The sequence below is a fragment of the Alligator mississippiensis genome, chromosome 5 (genome assembly GCF_030867095.1).
Source record: "Alligator mississippiensis isolate rAllMis1 chromosome 5, rAllMis1, whole genome shotgun sequence".
Lineage (NCBI taxonomy): Eukaryota > Metazoa > Chordata > Crocodylia > Alligatoridae > Alligator > Alligator mississippiensis.
The window spans coordinates 100,773,522-100,790,154 of record NC_081828.1 but is presented as its reverse complement, the minus strand read 5'-3'; the positions used below and the strand labels follow the sequence as shown (position 1 = coordinate 100,790,154).

Sequence of the window (16,633 nt, the reverse complement as noted above, 5' to 3'; positions counted from 1 at the left end):
CTTTAGCCTGGCTTAGGTGGAGAGGATGTACTTCCTAGGGCAGTCATAATTATCTGACAAAAAGGAAGCAAAAGTGACGCATACTGTTTTAGGTGGGGCTTAATCAAAGATTTGCAAAGTTAGAAAACAGCATCTTTTGATATATGCACTTTTCTTTTGAGGCTTGGTTTAAGGTATTTATTTTGTGTTGATTGCACATCCCGTGCCATCCCAAACCAGGCTATAATCCTAAGGAATTAATTCATAATGAAAAATACATGAAGGTGATGAATGTCTGCCCCAAGGGCCTCTCCTGATTATAGTCTTTGGCATAGGCTTTACACTTTGGGAGGCATAGGGCAGATCAGAGAAGGAATTTAGCAGCTTAAGGAGCTGGAGTCTTGCCTGCCTAGATTCTGGGGCATATTAAAGCACTGGCTTTAGTGCCTTTGGGCATAAATGTATTGGAGACCTGCAGACACCACAAAATGATAAATAGTCTGTTGTGCTACAGAAGAAAATAACAAGAACAGAACCCTTCATCAAATAGGACAGTTCTGACGTGCAGCCATTCAAATGAGGAAGATTCCAGGTTCAGTCTGTCTCCATCCCTTAATTGAGAGTTAGACAAGATTGTGTCACTCTTCAACTAATGTAAACAGGAAGCAATACAATTCAGTCAGATTTTGGTTACTGCAGTACACGTGATCCTCTCTGTAAGACTGACCCACAGCAGTTCTTGTCAGCAGTAATGAGTGAGGGGCCATATAGTTTCAGCTTCACCTTCTCATTGTCCATTTGCACTTGAGCAACAGTAGGCCCCAGGGCAGAAACACTCCAGTAGAGGTTCTTATATGCAGCACCTTAAAGAGAGTCAGGTAAAAGGGAAAATGTGCTTTAAAAAATTCAGTTAGAAGGTTGATTTTTTTTTTTAATGTGCTCAACACTCAAGATATACAGAAATGAAATAAAGGAAAAACCTTTTTTGCTTGTTTCCCCCCTTCCCACTCCCATCTCCCCCAATCCCCTGCTTCATTTGTTGTGTACACGCAACAGCACTTTGTCCCAGGTGCTTTTCACACTTTTCCTAGATAGTGAAGTCCTTTTTCCCTTTTGTTTGGATAGACCTGTACACATCAACAAGGGAAAGAATCACTCTGCCTATTTCAAAAAATAACAGAAAACACCGTGGTACAGAGTCAGGTTCAGAACCTGAAAAAAAATTGAGATTTTTCTTGGAAATTGACTCAATTTAAAGTTATTCATATCCCAATAAAAGGCTTTGAAAGCATTCAGCTGTCTCAGACGGCCAGAGCTGACTTGAGGTGATTTAGAAATTACTCGGTCGTTGGGCGGGCTGGTGAATGGAGAGGCAGACAAAGCATATTGGTTGCAAAAAGCTTTACTTACGCTGCTAGTAGTCACGATGCAGGTGCTCTGGTCACTTAAACAACTACACGAGTTGCTCCAGCTGGCAAGGCTCAGGCCAGCGAATCTGTACACGAGTCAGGCCGGCAGGGAAAGGGTACGTCAAAGGATTGTGCTCGGCGACGGGGAGAAGAATCAATAGGTGATCAGGCTATTGATCAGCTCAGCCACAAGTCAAGAATCTTCAAAGGCACTCTGCAGCGTGCTCAAAGTTCTCCGATTTGGGCGGAAGTCGCACAGAATTTTATATGGCCAGTAAGCCAATCGTTAGCCGCCATGTAGGAATAATTTCGAACTGGCCAATAGTGGGACACAAATTTGCATGCGAATGGCGGGAACTCTCTTGCACCAGAGTTTTCTGTTGCAGCAGAAAACTTATGCTGTGCACAGAGACTCTCATGTGGCGGGAAAATTCCATCGTGCCGAGGCACTAAAATCATTGGGTTGTGACATCAGCGAGGGGTGGAGGGGTTTGTTTCTTATTTTGTTTGTTTGTTTTGTGATATCGTTTATTTAGACAAACCATCTAGTTAGGAGAGATGTTGGACAAGCTCTTGGGCACAAAGCACCCTTCCTTGGATTGGGGAAGAAACAGCTTGAGTTATATAATAGAATGACGGCTTGTATATAACTCTTACGTTTCTAAGTACAGCAACTCTTACGTTTCTAAGTACAGTGTTAATATTTTAAGATAGTCTTGTTTTAATTCCTTTTTACTGCAAAGAATACAGTGTACATTTACTAGGATGTTCTACAAGAGGTCAGTTGTGGTTCTGGCCTTTTAAAATTATTCTTCACAACCCACTCTCTGTATATGTGTTTTTATAAAATAAGTCCATTTTAAAGAAGCAGAAATAAAAGATATTTATCTCAATATTGGACTCTGAGGTCAAACTCTGGCCTCTCATTTTTCTAGAGCTGTTCTGTAAGTAACTCTTCTGAAGTTTGTGTTAATTTACTTCAGACTTAGATGAGTGCTGATGGAGAAAGGTTCTGACTACAACTAATGGCTGTCCTTTGACAAAGCAGGTAGATGTCACACAAGTTTAACTCTGTTTCCAGTAGACCTCAGAGTTCTCGTAGCTGGAGTGCAGGCTACTAGTTGGTTGCTACCCTCTGTCTCAAAAGTGTTTCGTTTTAATAATGGTGTTTAAACAGTGTTTAGGTTGTGATCCTATCAATACATGTATGATTAACTAGAACAGGGGCAGGCAGTTATTTCAGGCGGAGGGCCATTTATCCAGTTTAGGCAAGCTGTTGAGGGCCACATGGGCAGTCCTGCCCCCTTACTCCTGACCTGTGCTACCAGAAGTCCATCCCCCCCGCTCCCCAAGTACTCCTTTCAGCAAGGGGGTTTGCTATCTCAGAACCAGAAAAATACCAAATTATATTCTAAAAAGTGAACATCTAAAACATTCATTAATTTGATGTCAAAAAATATTTTTGCCTTGGTTTATGTGTTTGTGCAGTGTACATAGAGGTAATTGTACATAATAGCTGAAGTTTTACTCTTGTATATAGTGGGGGGTGCGTATAGGTTTGTGGGGGAGGGGGTGGGTATCTGTCGGGGTGTGGGGTGAGAGAACATGTGGGTATTTGTGTGTGTGCCCGCCTTCGTTCCAGGAGGTGCTCCCGCGCAGCCTTCGCCTGGACTAGAGATGGTGTCTGCCCTGGGCTTGCGGGTGGACCCCATAGGCTACCCCTGCTGATGTCAGGGGGTCCCCTTAACTCGCCTGCCATGACTTGGGAAGGTACCTCAGTGGGGGGTTCCCCCTCGAGGCAGCTTCCAGGGTCATCGCGTCTCCTGGCAGAAACTCTCGGGGCTCCAACTTCCCCTACAGCCTCCCCTACACCCCAGCCACTCGCCCCCTTAGGCTATCGGTCTTCAGGCCCCTTTGGTGTCTTCGGCTTCTCCCCGCTCCTGCCTACAGCTTGTCCGCCGTGCGTCTGGGTCTTGAGGCCCGGTGTATGGCTCACGAGGACCGTTGGCCTGGTCCTTCCACTACTGCTCCCTAACGCTCTAATCTAACCACCCTGTGACGGTATGTGCCTACCCCACCACCAGGCTAACCAGGGTTCCTAAGCTAATGGACCCAGCGTCCCACAAGGATGCCTCTGGCCTCTAGGCCAAGTGGTTCACCCTAGGCTCAGACCCCACCGCCCAGACAGCTCCCCTGCTGGGGTGTCTAATTCCCGCCTCTTCCCAAGGCCGCTGGGGCCGCGAGGGTCCACTATCTGGCCCTGCTTCGGGTCTCTGTCCGTTCTTTATCGCAGCCCGACGAGGCCCCGTTGGGCCCGCCCCGCTGTTACCTCTTCTACAGATCCTCCGTGGATGCTGCCGCTGGCTCTGCTGCTGGTGTAGCTGCTGTTTTCCCTGTCAGTGTTGCGCGTACCTTCACCGCCACCTCTGCGGCCGACGGTGCTGCAGGCTCTCCAGCTGGTCCCGCTGTTGGCGCTATACGCGGCTTCCTGGCCGGCTCTGGTGTCACCGTCGCTGCCAGTTTCCCTGCCGGTTTTGCTGCCGGCTATGCAGCCGGCTTTCTCACCATCTCTGCTGTTGGCCTCACTGCCAACTCTCTCGGAGCCTCTGGTAGCTCCGCCCCTGGCTTTCCACGCTGCTGGGTGCGGCGGCTGATTCCCTCTGAATGAGGGCTCTCCCTCCAGCCTCCTTGCATCAGCTGCCCTGCCGCCTCATCGGGGCCGCTTTTTATATCTTCCGGGCAGCGTCCTCTGCCCCCGCTGCTTAGCCGCAGCTATATATATGCGTGGCTGATCACCCGCACCGGTGTTTTTGCCGTGCGTCCCTCGTCCGGCTCTTCCGGCTCTACAGGAGGTAAGTGGGGTTCTCTGTTGACCTGGGGTTCCTCTGTTGCCCCGGCTCCCCTGGGACAGTGTGGATATATGGGGTGTGGGTAGGTATGGGGTTTGCAGAGGGCTGTGTGTGTGAGAGAGAGGGTGGCTGGGGTGTGTGAGGGGGTATGAGTGTGGGGTCTGTGTGTATGGCAGTGCGAGGAGGCATGTAGGTGCATGTGTATCGGGTGTGCGTGTGGGACTCGCCCTACGAACACACACACAGCCCACCCCCACAGAGTCTGCCCTTCCCTACACACACTCTCTCTCTTTCCCTCCCCCCTTTACCGGCATGGCCCTGGAGCCAGGTGGTGCTGGGGCAGGGAAATGGCTGGGGGTGGGGCGGGGCTGGGCTGCCCAATCCTGCTGCAGCTCCCCCTGGGTCCTACTTCCCCTGGCTCCTGTCATCTTTGACAGGCAGCCAGGAGCAGATAAATATTTTTTAAATTTTTTATGGGCCCCATGGGCCAGATAAAGTGGCCTAGCTTAAGAGGGCTCTTAAAACGGTCCTTCTCTGTATATATGCTGAGTGCTGGGGTACTAGGCCTAGGAATGAACAAGCATTTTTTTGTAGTTGTCTCAGTTCTAGCTGTGAAATGGGGACATGTTCAAACACCTTATGTTCTGACAACCTTTCTGACTGTCTGCAGGCATGTACCCCCAAGATCAGTTTGTGGTGTCTGAGCCAATTTTGATGCTTCAAGGGAAGGGAGAAATGCTTCTGAGAGCAGAGTAACCACTCAGTCTTTCTGTGGACAAGCCAGTTCACTGTCTCTACAGGCTCAGGTAGTGTGAAACCTATATCTGCTACCATGTGCTGGACACATGTCACCCAGCAGGAGATGGCTATTTAAAATGCATAGAAGAAACAAGCCGTGCATAATGCTGGAAGCCCTTGCAGTAATAATTAAATTTGTTAAAGGCTGAAATGCTAGAGTGCCAAATTTTGCTGCTGGTATAACTGTTCTTGGAAGGGGAAATTACACCAGGGCCTAACTTGGCCTTGCTTCTAAGTAATGTCACATATCAATGTGTGATTTTAAAAAACATTGAAAAGACCATATAGGGAAGGCACATGCACAAGAGATGAGAGGAGTTTAGTTGCCTAATTCAGTGGAGTGCAGTGTTGTGACCTTTCATGGTGTTTGGCAGGCAAGGTTCTTTGAGTACTTCTAGGTGTTTACTGTTTCTCTTACAACATGGGCCTTTGAAGTCAGGTGATTACCTGACAATCACGGTCTTCAGGAAAGCAAGCAAGCAAATAAACAAGAGCTGTTAGCCTGTACATTTGCAGGAAAATACCATCAAAATATTACTTCATCCCTAAAGGCTCAAAATCCAAAAGGAAATTCAGAAGGTGTATAATGAGACTTTTTCCAAATCAGTCACATGTCCTGATTCCTGATTTTCAACTGTCTGGGTCTGGCAGGATTGCAGTTAGCTGGTACTAAGGCCCATGATTCAAAGCAGCTATAAAGCAGCGTGTTTCTCCAAAGCAAAACATTAGTTTGAGAGGGGAATAAAATACCCAGCTTGGTGACCTCCTACCCCATCCCCACCCCTAGCCCCACTCCAGTTGCCTCCCCTCTCCCCAACTATCAGTTATTCTGATGCAGGGAAGGCAAGCAAATTATTGTGCTTATGCTCATACATTGTAATTAGGATTTTGTTAGGCTAGCCCAAAAGTGATTCGTGGACCACAGACAGTGTTTGTCCATGATATAAAACTATTCCACTGTGTCAAGAGCACTTGGTAATTGCAGTCCAGGAGAGTACTGGTATCATGGCTGCCATTGACATGTATCTTGTCCTCGGGCACTATATACCAGATGCATACCGGTGCTTACTGTGTGGGCTCAGAGGAAAGTGGAAATTCAAGCGTGTTGAATACAGTTACAAAAATGAGCCACAAAAACACCATGCAGGGGTGTCTGTGTCATTCATTTACAGGTGAATCCTTTGACTCCCTAGAGCTTTAGGTTTAAAAACACAGGAGAGAATACAGGCAGTCCTCGGACTTACCACACAACTGGTTCCTGAAAACCACATCTTAAGTTGAAACGTTGTAACTCGGAACCAATTTTCTCATAGGAAACAATGTTATAAATCGGGGATTGGTTCCTGAACCAAGGCCCGATACCCTATTTTTACCAAAAAGACCCCAGAATTTTGTACTCAATCAATTATAGATGAGTAATATAGCTACATTAATGTATTTATATTGTAAATAGCACTCATATTGATTTGGAAGGACTTGACTTTGCTGGACTTTTTGAAGGGTTCTTGACTGGAGCCTTCTCAGGAGTCTTGGCTGCAGGTTTTTCTGGAGTCTTGTTTGCTTTCTTAAAGAAAGTGTCCAAGGAAGTTTGGACAGATGTTCTCCAGGGACATAAGCAATGCAGCAAACTTGTTCGCTGGTATGGCGTCGCATTAGATCAAGCATTGTAAAGTCGAAACTGGCATTGTAAAGTTGAAACAGGGTGTCAATTTACAACGTTTCGCACTTACAACGTTTATAACTCAAAACGTTGTGAGTTGAGGACTGCCTGTAAATCATTTTATTGATAACAGAAAATAATCTTCAATACGGTGCTTGGAGTGACCAGAGGGTTAGAGCACAGAGGTGCAATCTCTGGAGTGGGATTCGTAGTCACTGCTGGTTTTAGTGGCTGAATTTCTCACTGGCCCACTGTTATCCCTCTAGCCTTATCAGATCCTGCAGCCACACCACTCTAATTATCCTGAGAATGGGAGGGGTTGCTATGGTGACCAAGCACTTTTTAAAACACAGGAATGGTGTTCATTTTTGTTCAGTGTCGTTAGCTGAGGGGAAAAGGTCAGTGTGGCAGTTGTTTTCCACATGAATTTTGGCCTCTCTGCCAAAGAGGAGTTTGAAATGAGCTCACGGAGCCAGTACAATGGTGAGTGCTACCGAACTTTATAGAACGACTTGGTAGAGCTGAGCAGTTCGGTTCAGGGCTTTTTGCTGCCCCTTAGGGCCAAACTTGAAAATATTAATGTGGGGGGAAATAAAATGCAGAGGTTAATGACACACAAATTTTATTTTTTTTTTCATTTGGTTTGCTGTTTTCCGAAAGGGGAGCTGAAACTAGTACACTCGTATTTTTAAGTGCCCTTCTGTACACTTTTGGTTACTTTTTAAAATACCTGCTGAATATACAATATGAAGTAATAAATCTGGTTTGTTACTGGCAGAGGGGTTTTTCTTCTTTTATGCTGCAGTTAGTTTTCTTTGCAGCTGCTGCAGGTGCGTAATGACACAAAGCTGGGAAGGTCTAAATGTGTTTTTGAGGGTGGCTTTTCTTAAGGTTACTTGTGACAAGTGGCATAGCTTTATGTACAGTACGATTGATGAGCAAGTATATAGAGGTGTAATTGAAATGTGCTATTTTAAGTAATGGAAAAAGGACTTTGAACCAGTATTGCATGAGGGCTGGATTCAGTTCCCAATGAAATCAGCAGTAGCCGGATCAGGTCCTGTATAAACCAAACCTGTGATGGATCCTGCCCTCTGGGTTAGTCACAAAATGGGCTGAGCACTCTGGTCCTGCCCCTGCAAAACAGGTGCTTCCACTAATATGCAGGTCAGTAGTTCCACTGATTGCTGTGGGTCTCAAGGAAATTGTGTTCTTATGTCAGGGGTGGTCAAAATGCGGCCCACAGGCCAGATGTGGCCCACCAGGCCATTGTATCTGGCCCGCGGGGCCCCTAACAAATTTAGAAAAGTAATATTTATGTGCCCCTGGCTGCCTGTCATATGGCCCTTGATGGCTTGCCAAAACTCAGTAAGCAGCCCTCCTCCCAAAATAATTGCCCACCCCTGTCTTACGTGCTTTGTTAGTTCAGGCCAACAGTGTTTATCAGCTGAAGATCTTGCCCAGTCTTTAGTGTCTTTACATGATAGTTGCAAGAGTTTAAGCTTTTTACCAATTCACTGTAGCATTAGGTGAAAAGTTAGACATCATCCCCAAGCATAACAAAAGGTAGCCAGTTTGGGGTAATTCTGCCTTTTCAACAAGGTGCACCACTGACGTTCCACTTCAGAGTATTTGTGTGTCTGCTGTTTCAGATGCCTCTCTTTTCCTTTTAAAATTCCTTAAGTGTAAGCCAAAGGAAACCAATTTTGCAGATGAATGTCTGACAAATACCTTCTTCCTTGTACACAGATTAAAAGAAGCAGCCTGCTCCTTGGCATTAATGGTGAATGCACATGACTAATATGGGAGGGGAGGGGCCATTAGCAAATTTATCTTTGAAACTTGAAATAGGAAATGAAATATTTGCTGTTCTTACAGGTTTCTTTTTTTTCACATAACCCTCTTCCTCCTCCTCTTCCTGCTCTAACTGGTCTTAACCTGCCAGGTTTGTATCAGAGATGCCTGGCAGAGCAGAATTGATTATCTCCAAGGAATGTAAATTAGAGCTTCATTTTTTTTTCTTACAAACTCACGTCTATTGACTTGGATCTCCTGTGATCCTTTTCCTTGTTTCTTTATTTGAGAGCAAAACCTGGTTGGTAAACAGAAATGAAGTGGAAAGGGATGGCTGCTGAAGTTAAACTGGGGATGTAATGCTCTAAATATGGAGATTACGTTGTGTATTTGCCCTTTTAGGTTGCTTCATCCTGAAGAAATATTTTTGTGTGTTAAAATGCCCACATCCTTAGAAACTGTGTAGCCAGCATAATGTATTTTAGGTGTGGACCAACCTGTGATTCAGTCCCTTAATTTGGATTTATATCCAAATATTCTCTGCTTATTTTCCCAAGGTCTTGTGAAACAAATTCTGCAGTGGCTGCATTAACAGCTGTTGATATAAAGAAACTTACTTTTTATTTTGTTTAAAACTCTCCTTGTTCTAGATGCCTGACCAGTTTGATCAGACTGTGGTGCTGAACCAACTGTGTTATTCTGGGATGCTGGAAACAGTGAGGATACGAAGGGCAGGCTTTCCAGTAAGGAGACCCTTTCAGGATTTTTATAAAAGGTAAATGTGGTTTGGGGCAATTGTATGATTTTAAACACAGCTCGTGGATCTCTAACAAAAAAGTAAAAATAAAGTAGAGTTAATATCTGCATTGTAAAGTTCAGTAATAATATCTTTTTCTCATCAGGTATAAGGTCCTAATGAGAAACTTGACCCTGCCTGAAGATTTAAATGGGAAATGTGCTATCCTTCTCCATTTGTATGACAGCACAAGCACAGAGTGGCAGCTTGGGAAAAATAAGGTAAAATCATTTGACTGGAGAATGATCTTCTAACACTGTGGCTGTTGCTCATTCAAACTTAAGACTGTACTGTAGTACTTTTCAGCTGCACTGCTGTAGCTGTGATTGTACTTTCTTACCTACATTCTGGCAGAGCTGAGCAGCCCCATTGTGCTGTGCACTGTTTGATGCACATCATGGGGAGAATTGGTCCTTACCCAAAATGAATTCAAAATCTAGCACTGATTCCACAGCCACTTCCCCATGCAAGTCACTTGACTGAAGTGACTGCTCCTTTAGTTTAATGGCCCTGTTTTCCCAAGTAACTCTTGGTGCCTAAGCATTTATAGCAGCAGGTTAAAGGGTTCAGGTCAGATGGAGTTATATTTTGCTGTGCCCCAACTCCAGTGCAGAAACACCAGCATGTTTATAGATGGCAGAATCAGGATCTAAACACTAGTTGCCTTTTCAGCTCTAAAGCTCCTTTTGTGAGGTGCTGTTAACTCCTTTGGTATCACTTGCCTTGAAAGTGGGCTTGTCTATGAACAGGCAGCTAGCCTTTGCCTCTGTCATCTTTAATCCAGAAAAAAGGGAAATCAGTTAAAAAAAAGCAAAAATAACAGCCCCCAAAAAGAATATCGTTAGTTCACAAGCTTCCAAACCCCCGGATATTTCTTGTTTTTAGAAGCATATATTGATGGGGTTACAACACAAAAAAAGGTCAGTCCCAAGGGAATGGGTCTTTGCAGATTCCATTTTTCCTGCTGTTTTGTGGGCCTGGACTTCTTAGGTTTTTCAAAGCATTGCAGGTGGAGGGGTTCTTTATTGTAGTGAAGGGGAGGGATAGGAAACTTAAATTGCACTAGGTAAAGTGCTAGAAAATACAGAAAAGAATACTGTAAATAACAAACCACTCTGTCAAGATCATCCAGTAGGTCTTCTCCATCTCTCTCTTCTCTTCTTTCTGCTGATGTGGCACCAATGACACCACTGAAAATAAGGGAAAACCCAAAAGTGGAACAGATTGACCTATTTTTAGTAGGTTTTAACCACTTTTTTCCTCAAGGCAGAGTACAGCTTAATGGAGCATCACCTGATAGAACCTGCGTGGGAGGGGGGAACTAGATAACATGATTTGTAAAGTGTTTCTTCCTTCCTTTTGGGGTTCTTTAACCCTAAGGAAACCATTTCCAAGAGACCTCATAAAGTCCCATGGATTTCAGCATGACTTTCCACAGCACACATTGACTTTGAAAGTTCCACTTGTGGTATTGCTTGGTAAGAAGAGAATGGAGGTACCACATAATTCCTTATCTTACTAGACAGAATCCCAACAAAAGGTGGCATGTTAGTTACTCCAAATGCGCTATTAAGATCAACAAGGAAGAATGAAAACTATCCTGCCAGCATTTTATTGGGACCTAAAAACTCATAGTCTGCTTGCAGACACAGAAAAAAACCCCAAAACAAACCCCACACTTTAGCGGAAGCAGCACATTAGTTTGACCTGGCTCTACACAAAATCCACACTATTTTGAAATATCCATATACATTAAGACTGTAGTTGACATCTAAGTTGGTCTTGGAACTTTCCCTGGGCTGAGCAAGAAACACCCATGGAGCCAAGAAAATACTAGCCAAGGAGTTTACAAGCAGCTTATTTGGACACAACCACATTAATGTCAGACTGCCTGTCTGGCCTGGGGACACAATCACCCGTGTCACTCATGATGCTTCAGTTCAGAAGAAGCCAAGAATAGTGACAGCCAGTTTTCTCAGAAATTGGATTTATATCGGATCCAGAATGCTGTTTTAACTATTATTTTAAGTTGCCCTTCCTGTTACTGAGGAAAGGAAGGAGGTGGAAGATCCTTAGCAGCATTGTAGGCACTGAGCATAACACATTATCCAAAAGAGACAAAATTGTGTCTGTTGATGTCATCTCTAGTTGCTTTTTGCAGCTTTTTATGATTTGACATAAAAGAGTGAAGTTAACATTGTGGGATCTGGACATGAGTTGGGATAGTTATTGTTCTTATGTGTCCAGGAGAATGCACAAGCCCTTACTTTAAGCACATTTAAATCAATCCCTTAGTAGGAAATCAGCCTCACTGGATTTTCAGACTGTGCTTGAGCAGAATAAAATTGAAAGAAAGGACTGTTGATCTACTGAGTAAAGACAGATAGCTGGGTACTTGCAGCCTTTATACTGATGAGCTCTTAATCAGCAGGACTTAGATGGAAAAATTGTTCTTTGCAAGCTTTCAGATACAAACACCCTTCTACAGGCATATAGAGAGTCTACTGGTGAATTGCATGGGTAGACTAGAAGCCAAGTTATTGTTGTGAAATCTAATCCTTTGCCAGTTACAATCAGGACTGACCGGATTGTATCTCCCCTGGGGAGATATATTTTATTAGCCCAACTAAATAGTTGGAAAATGTCTTCTTTGCAAGCTTTTGGGCACAAATGCCCTTCTACAGGCATATAGAAAGTGCTGGTGAATTATGTGCTCCCATGGGTAGACTAGAAACCAAGTTATTGTTCTGAAATCTAATCCCTTTCTAGTTACAGTCAGGAGTGACTGGATTATATCTTCCCTGGGGAGAGCTGCTGTTTTAACTGGTGGTCAGATTTTTTTACACGCCTGAAGTTAACTAGCACTGAAAGGGAAATGCTATCTGTTTGACTGACAAACATGTCAGTACAGAAGAATGCATTTTAGTTGCCTCTGACTTTTATTAAGATACAGTACAAACTCATAGCTTTATGTAATGGATGTCAAGTTGGGGACAGAGGTCTCCTGCTATGTAGCCAGATTGCACTTTTCTCACAATCTGTTCCTTTGTGTTCACTGAAATTGAATTGGCAGTGAGGATTCCGGGTCCAGACACATGGGCAAACAGCAGTTTTTGTCACCTGAAGTCTACTATGGTTTTTATTCCTCCATCATCTCATGGCAATGTATAGCTGAATGGAGCATCATCTGGTAGAACCTGCATGGGGAGAGGGGACAAACATGAAGGTGTGGGGCAATGCTGCTGCTCAACTGCAGTGGGAGCCTTATGGACACAAGAAGCAGCTGTGGCCCTCAACCCCTCTTGCTCTCCACAGTGAAGCTTGGATATGCGTAGCCTGACATGGGCCACACCAGCACCTCACTTATACAGGCCACTTCCCCAGAAGCTACCTTTTGTCTTCTCACTGATGCAGCCTTAACTCTTAGCAAGTTTTAGGTTATTCACACTCCTAATAAATGCCAGAAAACTTAAATTTAAAAAGGAAGGTGAAAGAAAAAGTCTGGAAAAGCCCTTCTACCCCTGAGAGAACATAGCACATGACTACACGATGAGTAGACTTAATGAGCACCATTTGGGGTAAGATTGTTCTAGCTGCTGATAACAGCTCTTGCAAGCAGGTCATGATTCAGCCTTAAAAAAAACAAAACAAAAACAAAAAAAAAAACTTCCTTCAGGCTGAACAAGGACTTTAAAAGACCTTATGTGGGAGCAAACTTTCTCTTAAGCTGCATATTTGAAAAACAAAAAAAATCAGCATTTTCAGTGTTTCAGTTCTGTGAGTACAAGACTATTGTTCATCTCTGCCCATTCCAGTTGCCACAGCAACCATATGCTGTCTTTTAAAACTGGTATGGCAATGGCATGAGTATCCTTGGGAAATTAGGCATTTAAGGCCCTGATACAAATATGTAATGTGTAAAACCTTAATTACTTGTGAAAGGGACAACCGAGAATGCTTTTTATTCACTGTGTTTCTAGAAGTTTTGCAGTGGGCAAGGGCTAAGTGGGTTCTTTTCTCAATATGTGCATATCAGTCTCATTGGGCATGCCTGCACTGCACTGCGCACTCATGTCTTGACTCGTATGTGCTAATCAGTTGTGTCTTAGGGGCCTGCTCTGTAGAATGAAATGTGCTTATTCCCTGTATACCTATGTTCACTCTGGCACTGCAGATTTCTAAGGGAGGGTCACAGGAATCTGAGCAGTTCCATTTGTCAGGTGCTTTAAGAATTGGTTTGTAGAGTATTATCAAAGAGTGTGTCTGTCATTCCCAGACCCCAGTGCACAGGGGGTTATAGCCTGTTGGTATACTAAATTGAGATGTTTTTAGCTTTGTATGCACACTCCTTTCCTTCTGACTGGGAGGGACAGGCTGTGTTTCTGTTTGAGAAGCTGGTTCTGCTTACAGCTAAATTACATGTAGAGCAGAGCAGATGTTCTGGTTGACATTGTGTGAGCTACTGGTAGAGGGGAGAAGGCAGTAGGACTTGATGGGGAGTTCATTCATGTCAAACTAGACAGCAAGGATGAACAACAACAGGCCTTCTGCTTAAGAACAGGCCAAAAACATGCTTTTTCTGCAGGTCCCTGGATGTAAAGCTGCCCTCATTTCTATAGCTGCCATTCCTGTTCTATTTCTGTGGGGTCTGGGCACTGGCTAGCAGAATTTTCAGGAATGGGCACCGTGCTTGAGGGGTTGGTCAGGATCACAGCTGATTTGTCTACTCCACACATTTGTGAGCCCAAATACTTGCAAAGCAGGCACATGTGGGCAGGGCTTATTTCTCAGCCATGTGCCCAGCCTGACCTAGATGGCTGTAGAGCAGGGGTGGGCAAAATATGGCCCACGGGCCAGTTTCGGCTTGCCAGGCCATTTAAGGCCTGTGGGGACCATAAAAAAATGGAAAATTAATATTTATCTGTCCCTGGTTCCTGTCAAAGATGACAGGGCAAGGGGAGGGACTTCCAGTGGCAAAGGTCAGAGTTTAGGGGTGGGACTTCCAGTCCCAAGATGGCAACCAGGGGCGGGGCACCTGTCAAGGGGTGGGGCTATCCATGTGGCCCTCAACAGCTTGCCAAAACTCAGTAAGCGGCCCTCCGCCTGAAATAAATAATTGCTGTAGAGACAAACCCCAAACATTTATAGTAACCTGTTACTCTGCAACAGTTGAAAGCTCAAGGTAATTATCTTGCCTTTGTTCTAAGTGGCATTGTTTTGTGTTGCTAAAACATGGCTGTTTTGCTTATGTATTAGTCTTCAGTAGGACTAGTTCTTTACATTGAAGAGAGTTCAGTAATAATGCTACTGAGTGCAGCCAGTAGTGAGTAGACAGTTTGGGCGAAATCCCGGACCTAGTTAAATCAATGGCAGAAATCCCATTGATTTGGCTAGGGTCAGGATTTCAGCCCTGACTCTGGAAAATGGAGGAACAACTGCCAGGATGTTTTTTTTAAGGGCTTCTCTCCACTCCCTTTTTATGGAAACCTATACTGGATTCTGAATTCCTCCTGTCAATGACAGAGAGGCTGTCCATGACACTCCATATCTTTTCAGCCCTTTGTATGACGCAGCAGCAGTCTGGTGACTGGAGCACTTAAGCAAGCACTTTTCTCACCTAGGTCTTTCTTCGGGAGTCCTTGGAACACAAGCTGGAGAAACAGCGAGAGGTAGAAGTCACTAAGGCAGCCATGACAATCCGAGCGCACATTCTGGGCCACATGGCACGGTATGTAGCTGTGTGGGAATGTTAACTGGGAAAGTGTGGGCTAATGATTCTCTCCATTGGGAGTGATTGCTAAAGCTGATGAAAGGAGCTGGCCCTTTTCCCATTAAGTTGTTATAGTACTTGGGCATCCAGGTCCTGTAAATGACTGCAGCAATCTTGCTGATTTGCCTTGTGTTAGTCCTTTAAAATAACACAAAAGGTGGCTTGAGTTATGTTTAATAGGAGAAGCATCAGATTGTGGAAGATACAAACAAGGCAAGAAAGTCCAGCCTTGTAATGGCATCATAGGACTAGGCCCAGGGTCCATTGGCTATGTCAGTGGGTTATATCTTCATTTATACCGTCTGAGCATCACTTTGCAGGAAGAGGAAAAAAGGCAAAAAGAACTAATCAGTTTATGGTGCTTGCCTAAGAAGCAATGACATTAGGTGACTAAATTATGGTGTTTTATTTGCTTACCTAGCTCCATGCATTATGCATTAGTCAGGGTAGTGCGTCCCATCTGTTTTCTGTATAAGTCAATAGAGGACAGCTCAGTAGTTGTTTGCATAATGAAGTCATTTCTTTTCATGTGCATATCAGTCCTAGCCATATATTTTGAACAATATGTCATATAGAATAACCAGAATACCTCTTTTTATGAGAATAAAACTACCCTGATGTCTGTGACTTTTTTTTTCTTTTCACAAGTGCGGGATATATATCAAAAACTGCTCTAGTTTCTAACAATGTCACCTCGTTCGGGGCATAAAAAATGTAAGGCTGGGTGGTGTGCATTTACTTAGTGAAAATACAGCTAGCTTTCTCACAAAAATACCTTGTCTGTATTCTAGGGAGAGAGAAGAGAAGCCAGAATGGGGGGACTGTCACAAGACCAGAGTTAAAGCCTCCTGTCCTTTTTACTATCTTGGTTATGTAGAAATCTCCATTAGATGCTTTGTCAGACACTATTTACAAATACATGCCTTCTGACTTTCAGAAAGCAGTATAGGAAGGTGCTTCACTGTGTGGTGGTGATACAGAAGAACTACAGAGCATTCCTCCTTAGGAGGGCATTCCTTCGCCTGAAGAAAGCAGCCATAGTCTTCCAGAAGCAGCGGAGAGGCCAGACTGCTCGACGTGTATACAGACAGCTACTGGAGGCGAAGAGGAGGAAAGAGGAGGAGGGAAGGTATAATGTGCCCAGCTATTTGAATGCATCTGAAGGGCTCATCTCAGGCTTCATGCAAAATAGCCTTCACTTCAAATAAAAAAAAAAGAAAGGCTTCATAAAGCTTTACCAGTGAGGTTGAAAGGTGGAAGTGTAACCCGAGTGGGTTTTGCACAAGCACATGCTCTGGCAAGGGGAGATGGTATTCTGCGTGGCTTTATTTTGGGCTACCACTTGTATGTAGCACATTACCTCTGAAAATTCTGCTACTCCCTAGTGTAGGATTCTTTTTCCTCAACTATTTTTGTTAATTTTTTCCCTTGCCCTTTCAGGGAAAGACAAAGGCTGGAAGCAGAACGTCTTGCCCAGCAGGTAAATGATATTATGTCGGTCCAGTCTATTTATTTATATCTCGTCCCAACCATTTAAAAAGAAAAAGGCATCCATGGCAGTTAGACTGAACTTATTGC

General features: G+C 44.2%; 1 protein-coding gene across 5 annotated transcripts in view; it reads left to right on the top strand.

Moving 5' to 3' along the window:
• MYO10 (myosin X) overlaps positions 1-16,633 on the top strand; it is a 325,103-nt gene that overhangs the window by 226,985 nt on the left and 81,485 nt on the right. For all 5 annotated transcript variants that reach the window (XM_059728622.1, XM_059728626.1, XM_059728625.1 and 2 more), the window contains 5 exons: positions 9,140-9,264; positions 9,392-9,506; positions 14,907-15,013; positions 15,993-16,184; positions 16,496-16,535. In XM_059728622.1, the coding sequence (XP_059584605.1) occupies positions 9,140-9,264; positions 9,392-9,506; positions 14,907-15,013; positions 15,993-16,184; positions 16,496-16,535 (579 nt within the window). The remainder of the gene's footprint in view (positions 1-9,139; positions 9,265-9,391; positions 9,507-14,906; positions 15,014-15,992; positions 16,185-16,495; positions 16,536-16,633) is intronic.